At 35.9% G+C, this 23,445-nt stretch overlaps 1 protein-coding gene across 3 annotated transcripts in view; it reads left to right on the top strand.

Moving 5' to 3' along the window:
* The window catches only part of PDHX (pyruvate dehydrogenase complex, component X), a 74,191-nt gene that overhangs the window by 16,644 nt on the left and 34,102 nt on the right, over positions 1 to 23,445 (top strand). For 2 of the 3 annotated variants that reach the window (XM_011965530.1, XM_011965529.1), the window contains exons 3-4: positions 15,366 to 15,466; positions 21,988 to 22,187. In XM_011965530.1, coding sequence (XP_011820920.1) covers positions 15,366 to 15,466; positions 21,988 to 22,187 — 301 coding nt within the window. The remainder of the gene's footprint in view (positions 1 to 15,365; positions 15,467 to 21,987; positions 22,188 to 23,445) is intronic. The other variant, XM_011965532.1, reaches the window with a different exon arrangement.

Raw genomic sequence — 23,445 nt, 5'->3', positions numbered from 1 at the left:
ACATGAACAGATGGTTTATATGGAAAAATAATTGCAAATGGCTCTTAAACATAGAAAAAATTGCCTAACCTTTCAACTGATAAGAAATATGCAGATACTTTACTGAAATGTTATTTCTTGCCAATTATATTGACAGTAGTTAAAAAGTTTGACAAGCTGTTCTCTTGATAAGGCTGTGGAGGGAAAGGAAGAAGCAGGCACTCTCGGACATTGCTGAAGGAAATGCTAAATGGTGTAAATACTAGGGAAGAGAATTTGGCACTATTTAGAAAAATTACATTTATGTTTACCCTTTGGCCTAGCAGCTTTACTTCGAGGGATCTGTCTCAGTGTTACAGCAGCAAAAATAGGAAGAGTCACAAACACACACTAGGCTGTTTATCACAGCATTGTTTGAAATAGCAAAAGGCGGAAACAACCCAAATGTTGGTTAGTACAGGATTTGTTGAATAACTTTTACGATATCCACAACTGTAAAAAGGAATGAGGAATATCTCTTTATATTGCTATGGAGTGATGTTCATTGGAAAAAGCAAGGTATAGACAGGTGAGTATAGTATATATCATTTATCAAAGAGAGAGGTGGCAGTGCTAATATTTAAGAAATTAAAAAGAAAGGATAAATAAAACTTTAAAAACAACAATAGATGGTTATTTAGAGAGTAATGGAGGGAACAGTGTGGGGAAGAAACTGGAAGCTGGACTTCTCTGAATATATCTTGTTTTGTCTCTTTGACTTTGGGATCATATACGTATTTGCCCAAGTTTAAAACAAAATTAAAATGTAAACGAGTCCTAAAGATTGAAACAATGAGACAGGTGATTCTAATTCATTTTATTTCTCTCTCTCTTAATTTGCTTACATAACCATACAGAGAGGCACTATTTCAAATGTCAGATATTTGATTACATGCCCTAATAGATTTTAACTGAAGGATAAAGCATCTCCAAAATTATAATCCTCAACTGTTAGAGTAATCATATTATGCTGGTTATGTTGGTATTGTTATTCTAAGGCTTTTTTGTGTATTTTATGGGATAAAGCAAATGACTGGTTAAGGTAGTATCATTGGAAACTTGGATTTTTAGTGTAGTTTAAAGGAGAAACAGGTAAAAGTTTCTAAGGTTAGGAAAGACTCTGTGATGGTAAATTTTCTAGCTCTTTCCCCTGGCAATGCCTGGAAACAAGGACCAATCGAGTCGCAGTGAGCACCCCTAGAACCCAGACTGTAGCCTCTAAATATCAGTTCCCACTAAAGTAAATGAAGGCTCCTTGGAGAGTAGCTACTTGCAGATCTAGGGCAGGAGATGTGCAGATGAGCTTTTAATATCTTGTCAGTTCAGAAAGCAAGGAAGCTGTCAAAAACTCCTGAGGGCAACTTAAAAGACTCAGGAGCCATAGATGAGATAGTTTGAGGATCACTAAGGATAATAAGGATAATATATTTAATATATTTTAATACATTAAATATATTTGAACCGTAAGTTCACAGTAATACTAAAGGAAAAAAAAAAACTGGTTAGCTTTAGAGAGTGCTAAGAAATAACTCATTTTGAAAATGTAGTAAATGGAAAGACTCAAGCATTTTTCTCTACCTTTTCTGCTATATGAACTGTAGCTCTGAGTAACCAAGTAATTGATGAGAAGTTTCTCATTATTAGCATATCGCAGTTGTTAAAAGATAGAAGAATCATAGAATGTCACTGTATCGCCGTTTTGCAATCTCTGGTAAAATAGTATCATTAACAGCTGCTAACATCACAAAAAGAGAGATAACCAGATATTACATGCTTCCCACTGTGAAGTAGTCTTGCCAGAAAATTGAACCAAATACACTCAAGCCTATAGCTCTAACTATCATTTTCCAGGAAATACAGGGGGAAATATAACATGTTCAATGACACTATCAGAAGTATATCAGCAAAAGCTAAACTGAGGAATTTTATATGCCAGTTTCTTCAACCAATAAATTTCAGGGTGGCAGGGAAGAGCTCGGGGCAGGCGGGTGGGCGAACCTATAGCATACAAGAGATTTGAGACCAATGCCAACGTATGGACCTTATTTTAATTATGATTCAAGCAAACAAAACAGATGGGGACATTTGAAAACTGGCTGGATATTTAATGATGCTAAGGATTTTTTTTTTTTTTTTTTTTTTTTTTTGACACATGGGCTCACTCTGTTGCCCAGCCTGGAGTGTAGTGGTGCGATCTCTGCTCACTGCAGCCTCAACCTGGGCTAAGGGTGATTCTCCCACCTAAGTCTCTTGAGTGTCTGGGACCACAGGCACACGCCACCATGCCTGGTTAGTTTTTTGTATTTTTTTAGAGACGGGGTTTCCCTGTGTTGCTCACGCTGGTTTTGAACTCCTTGGCTCAAGTGATTCTCCTGCCTCGACCTCCCAAAGTGCTAGGATTACAGGCATAAGCCACTGCACCCAGCTTAGGGATTATTAATTCTAAAGGTTTAATAATATTTTGGTTATATTTTGATTATTTTTAAAAAATAATCTCACCTATAAATGATGTGAGATGAAATACTTATGTATGAAATGACAATATCTCTGGGATTAGCTTCAGAATAACCCTGGTGGAGGTTGAGAGGGTAGGGAGGGGTATAACTGAAACAAGATCAGTCATGAATCACTTGGCAGTTGTATAAGTGAGGTAAAAGGTATATGTGGCTTCATTGCCTTTTCTCACCACTTTTGTATAGTTTGAAATTTATTATATATATATATATATATATTTTTTAAAGTTGTACATAGTGCTTTCAGGATATAATTTGAAATGAGAAACTAGTACCAGATGAATTGGAATGTTGATATTATTAAGAGAATATTTGATGCAACACCATCTATAAAGCTGTATTACGTCACTGTTTCTGGCAACCATTTTGCCAGATTTTAAGTAACTAATACAGTGCTTAGGAAATAAGACTGTGAATAAAAGAGGTGAGTATGTTACAGTGCTCATACAGAAGGATAGAGGAACAGTTAATGTGAAGGAAGCTGGAGAAAGGGACTTTTTGTTTTTCTGGCAGCTACTTTCTTTTTCTTTTCTTTTCCCCTTTTTCCTTTGCCATGTGTGGTGGTAGAGTCACCCCTCTAGGTATTGGCCACTGGATAGCCTCTTTTAGCACCCTATGTAGCTGTCTTTCTCTGTGCTTGACTCATTCTGTATCAGGTTAAACTATTGTGGAGGAAAGAGGATGAATCTACAGTACCTATTAGGGAGTGTTAGACAGAAGAATAGAGAAATTAGAGGTGACTGAATGAGTCCCCCACAGCCATTATGATGCTTCACCTGGAGCAATGGTAAGTCAAGTGTTAAAAAGGGAAAGAAAGAAGGAAAGAGCAAGTAGAGAATGAATAACATGGTCTGGGGAGGATTTGTCTAATTCCAGAGACTAGCCCTGGCAAGGACTTCCAGGGTATCCTAATGTGATTTAGTAGGCACAGATGTCACTCACACGAATGTTGATATTGAGTGGTCCAGTCTAGTGCTTATGAAATAGTATCAAGAGTTTAGGCAGTGGGCAGGACACCAGAGTCTGGAAGAGCCGTGTTGTGATCCTAGGAGGTCTAGCCTTTCATGGCATCACTTTTGCCACTAATGATGGGTTTGGGGATCAGGAAGAGGGCTGACAAGTATTTACTTGAGAACCCTAGCCAAATGAGCTGCGGAGTTTGGGACAAGACCTCACTTCTTTCAGGGAGTCTGGGGTGTAAGGAAAGGCGAGAAAAATTGCTGTGGGTTGAGCCACTATGGAGGTTAGGAGGTATGGTGCAGTGAGGTTGTCCAAATGAACTTTACTGGTCCTTGATGGACCCAACCAAGTCTGATTGGACATACTACTAAATTTTGTTCCTCAGCGGGGATTATGTCTGAGTTTGTTCTTGTTTGTGCTTCCCTTTGTGACTAACATGGTAATTGGAATAGAACTGCAGTGCTGTAAGTGGTCAGTTAGTAAAGGTATCGGCAGAGGGGAAAGTAAGCCAAAAGCAGGGTACATGACAAGGATCCAAGAAGGCTTTGCAGATGAGGTAGTATTTGAACTGGTCCTTGTAGAATAAATGGGCTTTTTTAAAAAGTGAGAAGGACATTCCAGATAGAAAAACAGGTAAAGTCTTGGAAGAAAGATGTCACTGAGACATACTTTAGCAACAGCAGGTAGGTCTGGCTGCATTGGGGGCATAGTGGCTGTAAGATAAGATAGATTATTAGAAGGATCTTGAATACGAATCTGTAGTTTATCAGTCTGTGAGGGTCCTTATCCTAAAGCCAAAATATATCCACATTCATGGTTTCTTAATAAGAAGTGATTTCTTTTTTCTTTCTTTTCTTTTTTTTTTTTTTGGAGACAGAGTCTCACTCTGTTACCCAGGCTGTAGTACAGTGGCCCGATCTCACTCACTGCAACCTCCACCTCCCAGGTTCACGTGATTCTCGTGCCACAGCCTCCCAAGTAGCTGGGACTATAGGCAAGCACCACTATGCCCGGCTAATTTTTATATTTTTAGTAGAGACGGAGTTTCACCATGTTGGCCAGGCTGATCTCGAACTCCTGACCTCAAGTGATCTGCCCACCTTGGTCTCCCAAAGTGCTAGGATTATAGGCGTGAGCCAGTGTACCTGGGCAAGAAGTGGTTTCTACATACTTTTCTGAGCCCTATTAGTAGCATTATGTTGAAAGGAACAGGCCCTAAGAGTAACCTGGTATGAAGAGGTAACTATAGGCAATTTAAAGTAGCCTGCTTTTCCTGCTCCCATTTGAAAAGCCAACACTGAGGACTCTTAATCAATGTGACCATCTAAACAGATGGGGTAAAGCATCTGCTCTCTATCGGATATAATATTATAAGTAAATCTTTTCAATGTTAAGTGGTGCTGGAATGCAGAGACAGGAAATCACCAAGTGTCCCCACATCTGGAGTGGTGAATGGGAGTTGAGGCCATGTGCACCACTAGGCCTGAGCTGGAAGGCTGCAGTTTCTGACTTTACTTTTTTTTTTTTTTTTTTTTGGTGGTAGTGGGGTGGGTGGAAGGAGCAAGGAAGGGAAATCAAGAATCAGTTTAAGATTTGGATGTGGTAAGATTTGAGATGCATATTAGACATTCAAGGGAAAGTGTTCAATAGACAATTGATTATAGGAGTTGAAGTTCAGGAGTGAAGTCTGACTTGGAGAGAGAAATTTGAGAGTCATCAGCATGTGGATGGAATTTAATGCCATGTGATAACAGGCAAATCGATTTTGAATCTATATGGAATAAGAATGCCTACTCCCCTAAAGAGTCCTCCTGAGGGTCAAATTTATAGTACTTGCATTTTCTGGGAACCCATAGGTAGAAGTGAAATTGTCCTGGGCTGATCGCCTCCGTTGGTTACCTGGTAGAAGCCATTATTCTGGAAGAATACAGCTTCTAATCCAAAGCACAAAGAATTTGCAGATAAAGTCTCACTTAGCAAAAGTCACAATCCCGTATTTACTAACGTATGTAGAAGAAGTCTTTTAGGAGTGAAAGTCAATAGGCATAACAAGCAGCAGGACTGGATCCCAGAACTTCAGTTAATTGGAATTACAAAAGTCCAGGCAGATTTGAAAAGGATAAACAGAACTTCTAATAATGAAAAATATTGTCCCTCAAATTAAAAACCCCCAAACCTCAAGGATGGGCTGAAGTGTGATTAGACAGGACTGAATGAAGAATTTGTGAACGGTAGGACAACTGGAGGAAATTAGGTTGCATGTAACACATAGAGACAGCACTGGAAAATATGAGAGAGAAGTTGACATATGAGGGTAAAATGAAAATTATTCAGTAACCCAATAGGAATTTCAGAAGAAGAATAAAAAAGAGGAAAATGGGAAGAGGTAATTTTCAAAGAAAAATTTGGCAGATAATTTTCTAGAATTTAAGAAAGATACGTGTAATGTAAATGGAAGAGCTAGTACCCCATTGGAAAGCATTTTGAGCAGTTGGCTCTGCATGGCTGCTACCATATTTTAAAATAATTGTCAGTATCTAAGAAAGTTTTACCTTTATAAATAATGTAATGAGTTGGAATCTATTTTTAGGTTTCTTTTCTCTGATGAATTATAGAGCTTTGGCTATTTCCATATTCAATATGACATGGTGTTGGTGTCATTAAATAATTACTCAGACACAGAACAGTCTTTTAGGGATTATTTTAAAAAGATTAACTTTCTTCACACTTTGAGAATTTATAGGTAAGCAGATGAGGGGATTCTTGGGCCACATTTATCTTTCAGACTTCCAGCTCACTGGCAATCTAATAAGTTATTCACACCCGTTAGAATATGAACAGTAAGATAAAGAGCCAGGAGACATATGTTCTCATTATTCTGTTCTTTTTCCCTTTTGATTACAGTATGCTATTTTCATGTAGGACAGTCCAGGATATATTTTAAGTCCCTGGAGCGTGTTTCCCTGAAGATTGCTCTTAAAATTCTGTGTTCTGCCAACTGAAGGGAAATTTGTTTTTGCCAAAACACAGTAAATAATTGAAAGCAATCTTAATCCTTGGTTCTTAGTAGTTCACTGGCTTCTTTTTTAAGCTCATCACCTTTGTGATTTGTGATCTATAATTTGCTGCTTTTCATTAACACTTATGTACTGTATACATGGGTATCCATATATGTTTAAGTATGCCTGGTTCTTGGTACATTTATGATAACTTGCTTCATTCATTTTATATTAAAAACAAATTTATATTCTGACACTATACTTTTCATAGATTTTTTTTCTCTTATTAACTGTTTTTTGTTTGTTTGAATTTTGAGATTTTTTAAAATGTATGGTCACCATAAAACAATGAGTTTAGACCTTTATACATTAAGAAAATTGATATTTTTCATGAAAAATGATAGTGTTGCTTCTAATTATGAATCTAGTTTACTTCTAAGCAAAGACTAGATAAGTATTTGAGAACATTCAATGGACAGCAGTTCAGTCTTGAAACCATTAAGTTTTTTCAAAAATCTGAGACTGATTCACAGCTTCTTTTACTAATGCTCTGTGTGTGTGTGTTTGTGTTTGTGTGTGCGCGTGTGTGTGTGTGTGCGCGCGCGACATTTTATGCCAAGGAGATAAGGGTGCGAAGAAAAACTCTGGCCCAGGAATCATGGTTTTTCCTTTGGGTTTCCTCCTCTGCCGTGAACTACCTGGGAGTGAGTTGAACTAGATGAAATCTAAGGTACAGAATATCCTGGATTTATAATTCTATGATAACTTATTTTCTTTTTTTAAGTAACTGAAATACGCTGTATTATAGCATATAAATTATTTCCATCTTTGTTGAACTCATGAGTCTAAGAAAATAAGTTCTATAATGACTCCTAGAGTACTTCATTTCAGTCTGAGGATTGACTAAAACATTATACATGATAAAATTAGTACAGAAAACACTCTGAAAGTGCTAGGTAACAGCCACAATTTCAAAATCTTTTGAAAGGTCAATTGAGCTATCATTCGGCATTTTTATTACAGGTTTTTTATTTGGAGGGGGCATGTGCTTCAGATATTTTCAGTTTAAACTGGACCTAGTTTATTTTTTCATCAATTGAACTGTCAAATCTGTTAAAATAATAAAAAGGAAGAAAAAATTCTTGTTCCCCTTTTGTAAGAGGATATTTGAGGTTGTGAAAAACCTTGTTTTTTTCCTCAAAATATTTGAGATTTTTCTACTCTGCCATGAAGCACTATGGAACAAAACCAGGCTGAGATAATTCCATCAAGCACTTAGCCACACACACAGTGCCTAGAATGTACGTGATAAGCATGCTTGACAGTAGTGCTTGTTGCTGCAGTGTTCCTTATGTCATGAGACAAGGGTTTTTTTTTTGTATTTCAAATAGTTTTTGTGAAAGTGTTATACTATGTCTAATATACTGTTAGTGTTTAAAATTCAGAAATAAAACCATTTTGAAGAAAGCCTTATCCTATATCACTAGATGCCACTAGAGAGTTATATGGGTCTCTGAATTCTGCTGTAGAAGACGCTTTGGTTCTATTATTTCTGGGAATATATATATGTTTGTGGTGCTAAAATGGAAAATTTTGAAAAGTACATTTCACAAATAGCTTCCCTTTTTTTGATGTACTACGGTTTTAACAGCTTTATTGAGGTATAATTTACATACCATAACATTTACCTATTTTAAGTATTCAGTGATCTTTAGTAAATATATAGAGTTGTGCAGCCATCACCACAATCCAGTTTTAGAACACATTTCTGTCACCCCAGAAAAGATCCCTGCTGCCTGATCGCAGTCATTTTTTTCTCCCATCTCTATCCCTAGACAGTCCGCATCTGTTTTTTGTCTCTAAAGTTTTGCGTTTTGTCTATGTTTCATATAAATAGAAGCACGTAATGTTTGATCTTTTGTGACTAGATTTTTTCAGATTTAGCATCAAGGTTCATCCATGTCGTAGCATTTATCAGCTGTTCATTCCTTTTGTTACTGAATTATATTCCATCATTATGCCTTTTTACACTTATTGCTAAATCTTTGTATGATATCAGAATTTTAAAATTAGTGAATGGAATTATAGATTATAGTTTTATTCAGTAGAAGTTTCTGTGGTGATGAAAATGTTCTGTGTTAACCTGTCGAATACAGTAGCTACTAGACTTAGTGAAGAAGCCAGAGGGATGTGTGGGCGGTTGACCTTGTCTCACAGGGCCCTTCTCAAACTACTACTCATGCCTTCACCCCGTAGGGCAGGACCTCAACTGGCCTAGCAACCAGGTTGCCTCAGGTCTTTGGCCATGCAAATATTATCCTTCTTTGTGTGTGTGTAAAGTGAAAAGGGATGACAAATACTGACTAGGGGCCCCTCCTCTATATTCCCATTCTGCTCTAGGTACTAATTGGATGGGATTGTCATTGCCTGCTTGTTGTACTCTTCTTCAATCAGATTAGGAACTTCTTGAAGCAGGTCTGTCTTACTTTATTACTATTTTTATCATAGTGTCACACACAGTGTCATTCACATGGAGCAGCTAGTAAATATTTGTGGAGTAAACGAATTATTTTTGTCTCTGATTATTGTTGTCATTGTGGTTCAACATAGCACTAAGAAGAGGAATTTTTGTTTAATGTTCATGTTGATCTGATAACTTGGTCTTACAGATAAAAACTAGCTCTTCTTCCACCACTACCACCACATGCACCTTTTACATAAAGACTTTTATTCTTAATTTTTGGCAGAACAAAATTATTTTGTGAAAGCCTCAGGACTTAGTCCATTAATAAAATAAACATCACCATTAACTGTGTTTGACCAAGGCTATACTTAATGTCTAGAATTTAAAAAGAGAAAGGGAAGCCTCTGTATACTTCAGTCCTCAGCTCTGGCAGCTGCCCATCGGACAAAGGAACAGGATGATGATGCTGGCGTCAGTGTTGGGGAGCAGCCCCGGGCGGGCCTCTGCTCTGGCCCCTTCTGGGGCCCGCACTCTCGCCCCGGGCCCGCTCCACTCCCGCCACTGACATGGACCACGAGAAGATGGTGCAGGAACACTCCTGGGCCGCCATCTCTTTCTTCAAACAGTCAGCTATGAACCTGACAGCTGAGAAGCCATGTGTCACCTCACGCTGTCCAGGACCCTCTATCCTAGCTGCTCAGTCTTTTCCACTCTTTTCCACTTTAAATTCTTTGTGGACAGAAACTTCTCTTTTTGTTGTTTTCATACCCAGTGCTTAGTACAGTGCCTTATACGTTAATGTTTGTTGAATGATCTGGTAGAAATGACAGAATATGGAATAAATGTGTCTTGATTCTGGTAGAAATGACAGAATATGGAAAAAAAACGTATCTTGATTCTGGTAGACATGACAGAATATGGAATACATGTGTCTTGATTCTAAATGGTTATATAGCTAACATTTTATTTTTACCTAGAGATGTTGTGAAGTGTTACATAAAGATGTATGTGAAGCGTTAACACTTCCAGCCCCAAGACTTTAAAAAAAAAAAGTATATATATATACACACACACACACATATTTAAAATTTTCCTGAGAGTGAGAGAGATTAAGTAACTTGGTCAAGATCCCTAGTAACTGTCAGAGCTTGGAATCAAACTCATATCTGAATTAGGAGAGGTTCCTTGTAACTACTTTGCCAAGGAATCGTTCTAAGACACAGCACTAAATTTTTGATCACAGCCGAAACTCAGTAGATTTGGAATATTCATGGCTCATTATTTGGTCTCAGAGTTTTCTTTTGGCATTTACATGATGTTTGATTATTGAAAAATAGAACTTTGGTTTTGTGATGAATTAGGGGTAATGCTTCCATATGTAATATTACTGTGTTTTTAAAACTTTCCTGGGGTTTGTTGGTAAAGTTTTCTGTGTCTCTTTTCACCACTTCCCTCTCTTTTGTCCTCTCATTTTTTCCCTGTCTTTCCTCCTGCTTTTCTCTTCTCCCCTCTCCCTTGGCATTCTCATCTAGCTAACATATATGTCTGTGTTATGTGAAAATATATAGGTATAGTTTTTTAAAAAAGCAAAAAAGGCTGTCTTTTTAAATATTAGAAGCGTGCTACAAATTGAATGTTAGAACCAAAAGAAATGTAAAGGATAGTTTGATGTATACCTTATGAGGAAATAAGGATTTGTGAAGTTATGTTTTTTTCTAAAGCATTTTAATCTAAAATTCGTTGTGTATGGTGCACTGGCCTGAAACCTGAGGAATGGGGATGGGAATATAAAACACTTAAGTGTCCTATCCCTGTTGTGAAGAAGCTCATAGTCTAGTAAATAGAGGAAATCACAATTTAAAAAAGTAATTAGCAGTAATGTAACATTTTATATGCAATTTGTGATTTTTAAATAAATTAGACCTACTATAGGAATCTGGAATATGAACAAAATTATGTAGGTCAAGTTACTCAGAGAAAGTTATATGGCTGGAGTCGAATCTGTAGTTCTTAAAGTGTGATTGGAATTTGAATACTGATGAACACAAATGATGATATAGCATCATTTTGTTTTTCTGTGGCTGGAGTCTATTTTCTAGGCATCTAAGAGGTATTTAATTGCTGGGTTTACTAGTTCTGTAGTTTTTCCTTGATTATAGCAGAAACCTTTGAGGATGTGTTTTTTTTTTTTCCTTTTGAAGTACAATCTGTTTTAACCACTAAAACATCTGCCATTTAAAGAAGTATGTAAGATGATATAATCTGACACTGTAGCTTTCTCTATGACATACAGAGGTCATTTTTGGTCTCTTTCTGCATATCTTACCAGCCTAATCTCTCCTCACTTCTCTGCATACTATTTGCAGTTCCTCTGAAGTTTCCTGTTCTCTCTGCCTCCAGGACTATAAGTATATTACCTTCTGCCTGGATCACTGCCTATTTACAGATTGTCTCCTCCTCACCTCTTCAGGCTCAGATTAGGTGGTCATTGTATTCTAGGAAGCCTTTTCTCACCTTCCGAAAACTGAATTAGATGCCCCTCCTGAACATTCCCCAGAGCATCCTGACCTCACCTTATCCTGCTCTATTTTCCAGGTTACTTGTCAATGGATATTAAGCAAGCTTCTTGAGGTCAGGAATCTTAAATCTATGCTGTTATTACTGTCCACTGCTGTATAGTCAGTGCCCCTCTCTCTCTCTCTCTCTATATATATATAAAATATATAAATATATATAATATAAATACATATATATATTTTTGTTTGTTTGTTTTGAGGCGGAGTTTTTGCTCTTGTCGCCCAGGCTGGAGTGCAATGGTGTGATCTCGGCTCACTGCAACCCCCTTCTCCCAGGTTCAAGTGATTTTTCTGCCTCAACCTCCTGAGTAGCTGGGACCACAGGTGCCCCCCACCTCTCCTGGCTAATTTTTGTATTTTTAGTAGAGACAGGGTTTCACAGTGTTGGCCAGGCTGGTCTTGAACCCCTGGCCTTAGGTGATCCACCCACCTTGTCCTCCCAGAGTTCTGGGATTACAGGTGTGAGCTACCATGCCTGGCCACCCCAATAAATTTTTAATAAATGTTTGTTGACTAGGGACATCTCTTTGGGGTTAGACAAAGGACCTTTTAGGTGGTAAATAAATATCATCTAACATATCAATTTATTTTTAAAAATAACTTATATTAGTGTCTCTGAACTGTTTTACCTAAAAATGTAACTATCAATTTGAACATCTTGGTACACAAATGAAGTACTTTCTGTACTGTGAACATTCAGAGCATATTTATTAATTTAGTGTTTTAGATTTTCTTTTTTTTCCTCTTATGGTGCTTGCCTGTTAATATTGCTATTCCAGCTATTTTTGATGTGTGAGGAGGTGTATTTATATGTTACCTATTTTTTATCCCCTTATTTTTTATTCTGTTTTTGTGTTAGGGCTATCTCTTGTAAGCTACATTTACCTAGATTTTATTTTTGTATCCATTTTGATAATCTCTACTTTTAATGGGTGATTTTAATCCATTTATATTTATTGTGATTACTGATACTTATTTCTACCATTTTTTGTGCATTTTTATTTTTATCCTCTGCCTTTTCTTTCTATGTGCCTGCCTTCAGTTAATCACCTTATTTTTTATTTTTCCTCTGTTTTTCTAATGCTGTAGATTATATTTGTTTTTAAATTTTAAATTTAATTTTGCCAATTACGTTTAGTGTTATTCAGTATTTTTTTCCTATTATAGGTTGATGCAAAAGTAATTGCGATTTTTGAAAGTAATGTGGTAAAAATAAAATTACTTTTGCACCAACTGAGTATATCAAAGTTGTTAGCATGCATCTAAACATTTCCTTACCTATCTTATTATTGTTTAGAGTTTGAGTTTTACACTTTTTAAACCCTCAAACATTACTTTAAAAATACAAGTGGTTAACATTTTAGTAATTTTCACAATAACTTGTTTCTTATATCCCATGGGTTCCATCTGCTTCCACTTTTCTTCTTAATGAACTGCATCTTGTAAGAGCTTTTTAAAGAGATCTTTAATAGATGGTAAAATTTCTTAGCCTTTATATGTCTAAATAATACTTCTCTTTCGTTCTCAAATGATGGTTTGGCAGCATATAAAATTCTAGACAGTTATTTTTCCTCAGTCTTTTGAAGATATTACTTCATTGTTTTCCGACCTTTATTGCAGCTGCTAAGTGTGCTCTCAGTCTTTCCATTGAGGTAATCTGTTTTTTTTCCCCTTTGATAGATTTTTAAAAGACTATGTTTTTATCATTGATAGTATGCTATCTCTTTACATTGTATCTAATATGGATTCATATTTATATGGTCTAATGCTCTTTTTTCTGTTTAATTTTTTTATCAAGGTATAACTTGCATAAACTTTAGGCTCAGTTAAATTTTATATACATGTATACTCATGTTACCACCACCTAGATCAAGATTTAGAACATTCTTAGCAAGCTACACAGATCCCTTATGCCCCCTGCTAGTCAGTACACCGGCCCTAAACTCATTCAAAACTCTTTGATGATGAGAGTATACATCTCCAGTTCTGGGAAATTCTCAGCCACTGTTTCTTCAGGTATTGCTTCTCCACCATTGCCTCTAGCGTATTCCCTCAGAACTCCATTAGCAAACATTGCAGCCTCAGTCTTTGTCACTTAACTGCTCTTTTCTGTTTTTTGTTTTGTTTTGTTTTTTTTTTTTCATGTTTGTATCTATTTGTCTGCCTGCATGAATTTACTAATTCATACCTTCACTGTTCCCTGTCTAGAATATATTCTGTTGTTTCTTTTTATTTCAATTACTTAATTTGTCATTTTTAAGATTTCTAATTTTTTTAAATTTCTACCTGATACTTTTTTTTTTTTTAAATTTCTTGTTCTTGTGATGGCTCTTTTACTTTCATTTATGTTTTTGGATATCCTCAAGTACTTATTTTACAATCTTTGACAGATTGCACTAAATAAATTGCTTCTGAAATGAATTTTTATTACAATTATTGATTTTGTGGCTTGCTTTCTTAGCATTTGATTTCTTCATGTGTCTCAGAACTTTCTTTTTTTTTTTTTTTTTTTTTGAGACGGAGTCTTGCTCTATGCCCCAGGCTGGAGTACAGTGGCGAGATCTTGGCTCACTGCAAGCTTGGCCCCCCGGGTTCACGCCATTCTCCTGCCTCAGCCTCCCGAGTAGCTGGGACTACAGGCGCGCGCCACCACGCCGGCTAATTTTTTGTATTTTTAGTAGAGACGGGGTTTCACCGTGTTAGCCAGGATGGTCTTGATCTCTTGACCTCGTGATCCTCCCGCCTCAGCCTCCCAAAGTGCTGGGATTACAGGCTTGAGCCACCGCGCCCGGCCGTGTCTCAGAACTTCTGCAATTTACTTTTAAGTGGAAAGTTTATGCTTTAATGTCTTCCCTCCTACACAGTTCCCCCTCAATCCCCGCCACCACCCAAGGAATTTTGCAATTGATATTGGGGACGTTGGTAGATACAGCCCTGAAGTCAGAGGGTGGCTTGACTCTGTTCCTGGTATTGAGGCAGTATTCTGGTCCCCACCTTCCTAGACCCGTGGTTGCTGATTAGAATCATAGTCTCAGTCAACAGGTTTTGATTGTGCATTTTATCAGCCTCACGTTATGAGTAGAAGAACCCTGATGTAGCCCTAGCTTCAAGTAGTGAATCTGATTTGAGTCTCCTATATCCAACAAACTACTTTTAGTTCCCTTTAATCCCTAAAGGAAACTGTTGTACCTCTTTCCCCCTGTTTACTCCAAACCTGCTCCTAGATCCAGAAGCTAGTAAGCCTGTAACTTCAGGTCTTCCTCAATGTTTTTGAGTTTCCAGATATTTTCTTTTGCAGAGAAGTGATCCGTATTTGACTTCAGTTGTGTCTTTGATTTTCTCTTTTTATGCTTTATATGTTTTATTCATTTATACTGTGTGCTGGCAACAGGTTTTTTGAATTTGCCCTAAGATGTGAACCCCAAAGTACTGCTAATTGTAAAACTTTTCTTCAAGGAGTATAGTCAAAATGTTTGAAAAAGTAAGGGGGTATGGAGTCTGGAATTGATTTGTTCAAAGGTGAATACACATTTGTTGCTATTGTCTCTAAAGTTGATTTCATTTTTACATGCTCGATAATCTTTGTAATAGCTTTTTTATTATTACAAGTATAATTTATGTCTGTTATAGAGCTTTTGGAAATTACAGCAAAGCATACACATACACACACACACACACACACACACACAAAAACAATGAGAATTACTTGTATTTACACAACCTAGATATAGCTATGGAATATTTTGGTATTTGTTTATGTTTTATTCGTATGTACATGTATACATAGTAATATTTATATTTTAAAAAACAAAACAAACCCAGTCTTGTTTTGTAGGTGAAGCGGTGAGTGCTGGAGATGCATTATGTGAAATTGAGACTGACAAAGCTGTGGTTACCTTAGATGCAAGCGATGATGGAATCTTGGCCAAAATCGTGGTATGTTTTTATTTTAATTGTCTTCAACAGGATGAAGAGTTCTTGAGTGTAAAGTTCATTGTAGTAAAATTACCTTTTATTTTTGCCTCCTTATTTTTAATGTGTATGGTCTACTACATAATACATTTTTAACTCAAGTGTTTAAAATGTTTTAGAGGTAAGGTCTAGTAGCCTGTTTTTCTGTATTTTCTAAATTTTCTGTAATGTGGGTTATTTTTGTAATGGAATGTTAGAGCTTATGTGAAAAGTAAGTGAAATAAAATGCTCAGAGCTACATGTGGTAAAAACATGACTATTTAGCATTATGTGGTATATTCCCTGATGGAGCCAACCAGCATGTTTGTTTCTTAATTTCTAGAAAGTTTACTAGATAGTATGGTGGAACAGCTAAGACTGTGGACCCTGGAATCACCCCGCTGACTGATTCATATTATATCTAAAAAGTTCTGCCAGTTATTAGTTATGTAATGATTAGCAAAGTCTTCAACCCCTGTGCCTTTTTCTTCATGTTAAAGTAGAGATGATAAATACCTGCCTCATGGGACAGTAGGGAAGACTGAGAGAGTACATACATGCTCATCTCAAGACCTGTTACTCAGTTGCTCAATAAATGTTACTTCTCCCATTATTACAATTGTTTCCTCAGCTCTTGGTGACCATCAGTCCCCAAGTCAGTCTGTATGTTTGCCTAGTAATTTGTATTGGTTGGTTGCAACTGGATAATAAGTATCCATTTGCGCCTCTGGAGTTTGATTTGTACAGATGAGCTGCATGTCTATTAGCAGTCCCTTGTGGATGTGTTTTTAGTTCTGAGCCACCAGCTTACCTCCGCTTTGAACATAGACATAACACCTTCCTTTGTATATTCTATTCAAAGACTACACTTCAGAATGCTATACTCTAACTAGGTGCAAATCTAGAGACAGTTTTTTATTTGTTTTTCTTACTAGAAAATCCTCTTTTCCTTTTTTTTTCTAGCACTTATGTTGTATTTTTAACTTCTAATATGTTAAACTTCCTTTACTTATCATCTCTGATATTGGATACTAGATGTAACATTCCAGGTTGAAACATATTGATAATACAGTTAACTTCCTTTTAGGAATATGAATCAAAGGCTAAAATTTCTATACGTTTGTAATTGGGAAAATATAAATATTCATACCAAAAATAGTTTTCTTGACAAATTTATGCAGCATGTTGAAAAATATTGCTTGAATTACCATGTAATAAACCTAGCTACTTTTTATTATGTGTGCTTTTGGCAAACTGTGTTCTTGGCCCCAATTTTGGATTGTTTGGCTGTGGAAATCTTCCAGAATTGATAGCATTTTTCCACTTAGCTGCTAAATAATACGTTTCAAATTGCTAATCATGTCAGCGGGTCAGCAGTGCCAATTCATCTGGCCCCTATGCTCTGAAAAAGGTTGGGAGTGAAAGTGCATATAGTTGATAGTGGCTTTACTGGCACAACTATTTTCTTGCCAAAGAAAAGACTGTATATTTTAGTCCTTCATGGCTTTATTATTATTCCACATGCTTTTTGGATAGTATTTGGGAGTCTATTCACAACAAGATGTTGCAATTTTATCAGGGAAAAACTAGTAAATTTTTTTTTTTTTTTGAGATGGAGTTTCACTCTTGTTGCCCAGGCTGAAGTGCAATGGCACAATCTTGGCTCACCACAACAACCACCTCCTGGCTTCAAGCAATTCTCCTGCCTCAGCCTCCCAAGTAGCTGGGATTTCAGGCATGCACCACCACACCTGGCTAATTTTGTATTTTTGGTAGAGACAGGTTTCTCCATGTTGGTCAGAGTGGTCTCGAACTCCCGACCTCCAGTAATCCACCCGCCTTAGCCTCCCAAAGTGCTGGGATTACAGGCGTGAGCCGCCATGCCCTGTCAAAACTAGTAAATTTTCATACAAAAATACTTCAGTTATTACACACTTAAAGATCAGTTCATCAGCTTATTCTTAAAGTTAGTATTTAGCAGATTGAACAGCTGTTTTAAATGATAATAAAGTAGAATCTTAGGATGACATATTTAGAGGGTTTATTAGAGGTTCTCTAATTTGGCTTCCAGTATATTTGGGGTTGCTATATAATTTGGCACACCAATTAGGATATTTGTGAGGATGAAAAGCGTATAAGATGTTAAAATTATTTACATTTATGTAATGTTTGCAATATATTTATTGACTAGCAATATATTTATTGATAGATTTTTATTGATAGACCTTTATTCAAAACAATTTTCAAAAGTAGAATTTTTTCCTAAAAAATAACATCCATGAGTATTAAAGAAAATTTTTTTAAAAACACATTTTTTTTAATTGATCACCTGAATACTAAAAACAGCAGAATAATTATTCTCAGTACTATTCACATTCTTCAGTTGGTTTCTTCACTTTATCTCACTCAAATACTGTGTCATTGGTATTTTTCTAAAGAATACATTTTTAAATACTACTGTATTCATTAGATTCCCCTTCCCCACCCTTATTTTTTCATTAAGTTGCCCACAATCCCATTCAAAGTTGCCTTTTAATGGTTTGAAAGTTTATGGTTGAAATTTGAAGTTGTAGAGCCTTTAATTGATTCTTCTCTCTAGACCATGATATTTTTAATTAAGAAAATAGCCTCTCAGAGTTCAGAGCAGATTCTATTAAATGGAAGATATTCTCAACTCTAATTTTTTCATATTGAAATAGTTATGACACATTGTGAGGAAAGATAGTTTATGTTCCCTATGAATCAAAAGCTAAATTGTTACATCTACTTTATACCTTTTAAATTTGTTTTTTTAAAATACCGGCATCATCTTGAGGTGCTGCACGATAAATTTTGATCAGTTGGATATAATTTACAGATTTGGGAAATTATTGATTTGGTAGCGATTATATTGGATACCGTCTCTGATGTCAGACTACATTTAAATCCTGCCTCTGCTACATACTTGTCTTGTGATCTTGAGCAAGTTACATAAGCTCTTTGTGCTTTAATTTTCTCATCTATAAATGGGAATAATGATAGTATTTACCTCAGAAAGTTGTTAGGATTAAGTGAGTTAATGTTGTGCTAGAACAGTGCCTGAGACTTGAAAGCCAGACAGCTGTTATTCAAGGGCTTAATGAATGTTTCTTCTTCCCCTTTGTATTTTAGCTTATCATTGATTTGTTTTCATTTTCAGTATTTCTTATGTACTTCCTTATAAACCAAAGTTCATTGTCCATATAAGATAAACAGTATACATTGAAGAGTAAAAACAGTTCAAAACTGTATAATGGTTCACACCATGATGGAAAATCATAGTGATGAACCAGGTAAGTCAGTCACGTGACCCAGGTCATCGCCACTAACTGCTGCACATGCTCTGTCAGTAGTCACTCGGTAGCTTTCAAACTGCTCTATTTTAAAGAATAAAAATACTTAAATAATTACTTAATGTACTGATTTTAAAATATCAGGATTAAAACAGACAATATTTACTTGCACCTTTAATGGAATGAACCCCCTCAATTTCTTTGTTGGACATACTGCTGTAAATGTTTTGCCTCTCATATCCTTGTGTACACAGATGAGCTTAGGTGAGCTGTTTGTAGCACATTTGCAGGTGATTCATTGGTTAAGATGTGAGAAGTCTCTGGTACAGAAGCCTCACACTAGTGACCTCAGCCTCTGTATGAGAATTATGAAGAAATAGTTTGTCACAGGCCTTACTACCCATTATCGTATATGTTGATGTTTGCCCTTTAGTGATGCCAGCCACATGCTAAACCTTTAGGCATGAATTTCTAACCCATACCAAGGGGACAGTCCCCTGTAGTCTAATATTGATCCATGTTGAATGTATTGTTTTAAAAAAATCTGTAATTTGAAGGAAAACACCACAGCAGTAACAACAACAATAATAATACCTTTAACAATGAAAATGAAAACAAGTTACTAGCTACCAGACCCTATTCTAAGGGCCTTACATATAACTCATTTATTCCTTATAACAACAATGTGAAATAGCTACTATTATTTGCATCTTACAACTCAGAAAGCAAGCATGGTGAGATAAGGAAACTACTAAGGTCACATAACTAGTAAGTGGTGGAGCCAGCATTGAAACTCAGGAATTCTGTACACAACTGGAAGGGAAGGCTAATATTTGAAATGAGAGACTCAACATTCAATATTGAGCTCTAAGTTAATAGAGCTATGTGTAAAAACCCTACATTTAATATTAAGAAATTATTGGCACAAGAGTAAGAAAGGGCTTTGGTCAAGTAAGCTGAGTGCATAGGAAAACTCTGGCATTTGAGGTGTCCTTAGCTCCAGATGCTTTGGTAGAGCAGACTGTATCCATGGAGGTAGCTCGGAGAGGAAAGGGAACAGTTACAGAGGCCTGCTTGGTTTCTAAACAGTTTTGCAAAGAGTACTATATACTTCTCTATACTAAGTCTACACTGGTTTTGAATATTTGCCTCCCACAATGTAAGCAAATGTCTATGGGAAATTAGCATACCTCTGAAAGATCTCTGTTTGCACCAAAGGAATAGGAAAGGTTGAAGAAATTATCTTAAATTCATATAGAGATTTTAATGACTTTAAATGGAATTATAATCAACTGTATTTTATCTTCTGTTATATATTCAAGTTGTATGGTAGTACATCACTTGTCCTTGTCTATTGTATTTGGGTTTCATGCTTCATGGTGTCACTTTTTTAAATAAAAAAATGTGAATGGTTAAAAATAAATTTTATTTGATATTTAGATAATGATAAAAATTGAAATGATGATAAATACTGTTTATTGTCTACTTGTGAAGGTGCCAGGGTTACGTTGGTAGAGCATGTATGGAATTGTTTATATGATTTACAGTAAATGAAACAAGGTGAGGTATCAGTTTCAGATTTAGTACGGTTGTCTGACTCAGATTTTAGAAATCTATTGATATTTTTAAAACAAAACTTTTTTTTAATGCTTTACATTTGAATAATGTTCTTTGTACTTGGACATTGATCCTATTTCTGATTCAGTTTCGAAAGGAATTAACATCAAGTGGACTATATGTCAATAGTGTTTTTTTGTATAAATTTTTAAAGAAAATTAGTCATTTTACTTTGATTTTTGAGTTAGCAATTCACACGCAGGTAATTATAAACACTTTTAGAAGACAAATATTGGTCTGATAATAATCTTAATTCATCTTTTTGACATAGTAAAGAAAATGAACTCTGCAGAAATAGAATTTTTTAGTATGTGACAAACAACTAAGCAACTACATTTTTCTTGGATTTCTTAGTATTCTTCCATAGCTTGTAATTCATTAAACATTCCTATTCAGCTTTCTATACTAATTTCATATATATATATATTTTGCTTCATCAAAGCATTGCTGCTTTTCTTCCTCATCAGTAATTAGTAAACTTAGCTTCCTAACCCCTTATAACTTATGCCTTATTAACGATAGTGAACATACCAGTAAGCATTGAAATTAGTGTTACTCTGAAATGTCAAACTCATTCTAGAAGTTATGCTTTTCTTTATCATTACTGTATTAGTGGACATCCTGCAGCCTATCATTTTATTGTTCATTAAATATAGCTAATGAACCTTATTTAGAGTAATTGAAAGGGAATAATAGAAAATTTTAAGGGAATGACATTTTCTTCCAGTAGTGAACTTATAAAATAATGTTATCTGAAGGTTTTCTAGGGACTTATTTTTAATAAGTAAATTAGAATTAACCCTTTATAAATTAATGCTGCTGAAATGCTTAAAATACATCTGTCTTAACTTTTAAAAACATTATCTTCAATTTAAGTGTTAATTGGCATTATCTGTGAAAAAATGCTTTATTAACTGAGACACCACTGTGTTTCTGATATACCCATAAAAAACTCATGAGGTTTTATTTTATTTTTCAGGTTTTGTAAATAGATATACAGGGAAATAATTAAATATAAAGAAGTAGACTATATTTAACATTAACCAGAATAGTTAACCAGTTCTATCTATACATTGGAATGTTCACCTTTTCAGACTAAGTTTACTGAAAAGATTCTTGCATTAGGTAAATTTTAGTAGATTGGACTAAGTTGAAGGAATTAATCCCTTCTGAGCTTTTTGAATTCTGAAGCTATTGCATAGAAACTGTCTGGGAAAGACAAATGGTTAAGATATGTAGCCACAGGCTCCTGTTTTGGATTTGTATTGACATCAAAAAACAAGATGATAATGATGGATCTTATGTGTGTATTTGAAGGCTCTCAGAGGATACATTCTAGATTTATCCTTTGTTTCAGAAGGTAGCATTAGCAACTGGAAAGAGGAGAATGGTGAAGGAAGGTATAAGTGGGAGAATGTGGAGAAGGTGACAGGTGGAAGACTGAGGCAAACAGTCTTGGAAGCAGCTTTTAGCTCAAATTAAGATATCTTAAGGGGAGAATTTCCCAACAAGGGAATAAACTACTTAATGCAGTCATGGGGTTTTACTTCTCTACAGTTATTTCTTTTTTAAATATAGGTTGAAGAAGGAAGTAAAAATATACGGCTAGGTTCACTAATTGGTTTGATAGTAGAAGAAGGAGAAGATTGGAAACATGTTGAAATTCCCAAAGATGTAGGTCCTCCACCACCAGTTTCAAAACCTTCAGAGCCTCGCCCCTCACCAGAACCACAGATTTCCATCCCTGTCAAAAAGGAACACATACCCGGGACACTACGGTGAGTATATTTATTCAAAGGATGATGTAAAAAAAAAAATGGTTATGGCAGTTCTTACGGAGTTGTAATCATTATATTCGCACATTGTTGTATATCATATAGAAGTTGCTGTTCTCAGCACACTCAGACCTTAGAGTGTGTGCTTTTTTTTTTTCAACCATCATTGTTCATTCAGTAAATAGTTATTGAATATCTGCTATGTTCCAAGTACTCTGAAAGCCCTGCTTGCACAATGGAAAACCAAACAGTATGTGTCCATGTTGAAGTTGAATTAGGTTTTAGAAGTCTAGAATGGAATTCAGTATACCAAACTTCATACTCTGTTACCATTTATGGAGTTCTAATTACTTACAGGAATTCCAAGCTCGAATGTCTCTCTGATATAAAATAGAATTCGTGTTTTAACATGCATTCGTTTTCAAACTAGTCTGCATTATGAGTTTCCGGCACAGACTGGAGCTCAGTTTTGTCTGTTCTGTAACAAAACAGACAACTTAATACACATCATTTCACTTTAGCTTTACATTGCTTTAATAGAAGAACTCTATAAATTCTAACATTTCATTTGTTTAGTATTCTATATAATTATACAACATTACTTTTTCTTTATGAGAAAAAGATCTTCATAAAGTAGACCTCTTCATTCTTAAACATTTTTTCCTTTACTTTATCATTGTCAGAAAAGAATCCACCGTGCTTTTTTGGGGGAGGCGGTGACGGAGTTTGTTCTCATTGCCCAGGCTGGAGTACAATGGTGCAATCTCAGTTCACCGCAACCTTGGTCTCCTGGGTTCAAGCGATTCTCCTGCCTCAACCTCCTGAGTAGCTGGGATTACAAGCATGTGCCACCTTGCCCGGCTAGTTTTTTTGTATTTCTGGTAGAGACAGGGTTTCTTCATGTTGGCCAGGCTGGTCTCAAACTCCTGACTTCATGAACTGCCTGCCTTGGCCTCCCAAAGTGCTGGGGATAACAGGCATGAGCAACCACGTCCGGCCTGCTTTCTGAAATATTGATTTTTAAATTCCCTGTGCAAAGTGTTTCTGACTCTGTTGCCTTGACTCCCATTTACTGTCTCCTCTTTCATTTACGCTAAAAATTGGAAGACAATCTCACTGATGTCTTCTAATGGTCTTCTCCCCTTGCAAAGATAATAATAGTGTATACCCTATTTAAGATCAGTCATCATCAGAAACTTGCATGAATCTGAGGCCCCACTATGTAGGTTAAAAACCTACTGACCTATGAACTCTGCATACT

Source organism: Mandrillus leucophaeus, unplaced genomic scaffold, assembly GCF_000951045.1.
Source record: "Mandrillus leucophaeus isolate KB7577 unplaced genomic scaffold, Mleu.le_1.0 Scaffold73, whole genome shotgun sequence".
NCBI lineage: Eukaryota > Metazoa > Chordata > Mammalia > Primates > Cercopithecidae > Mandrillus > Mandrillus leucophaeus.
This window is presented reverse-complemented; position numbering and strand designations above follow the sequence as displayed.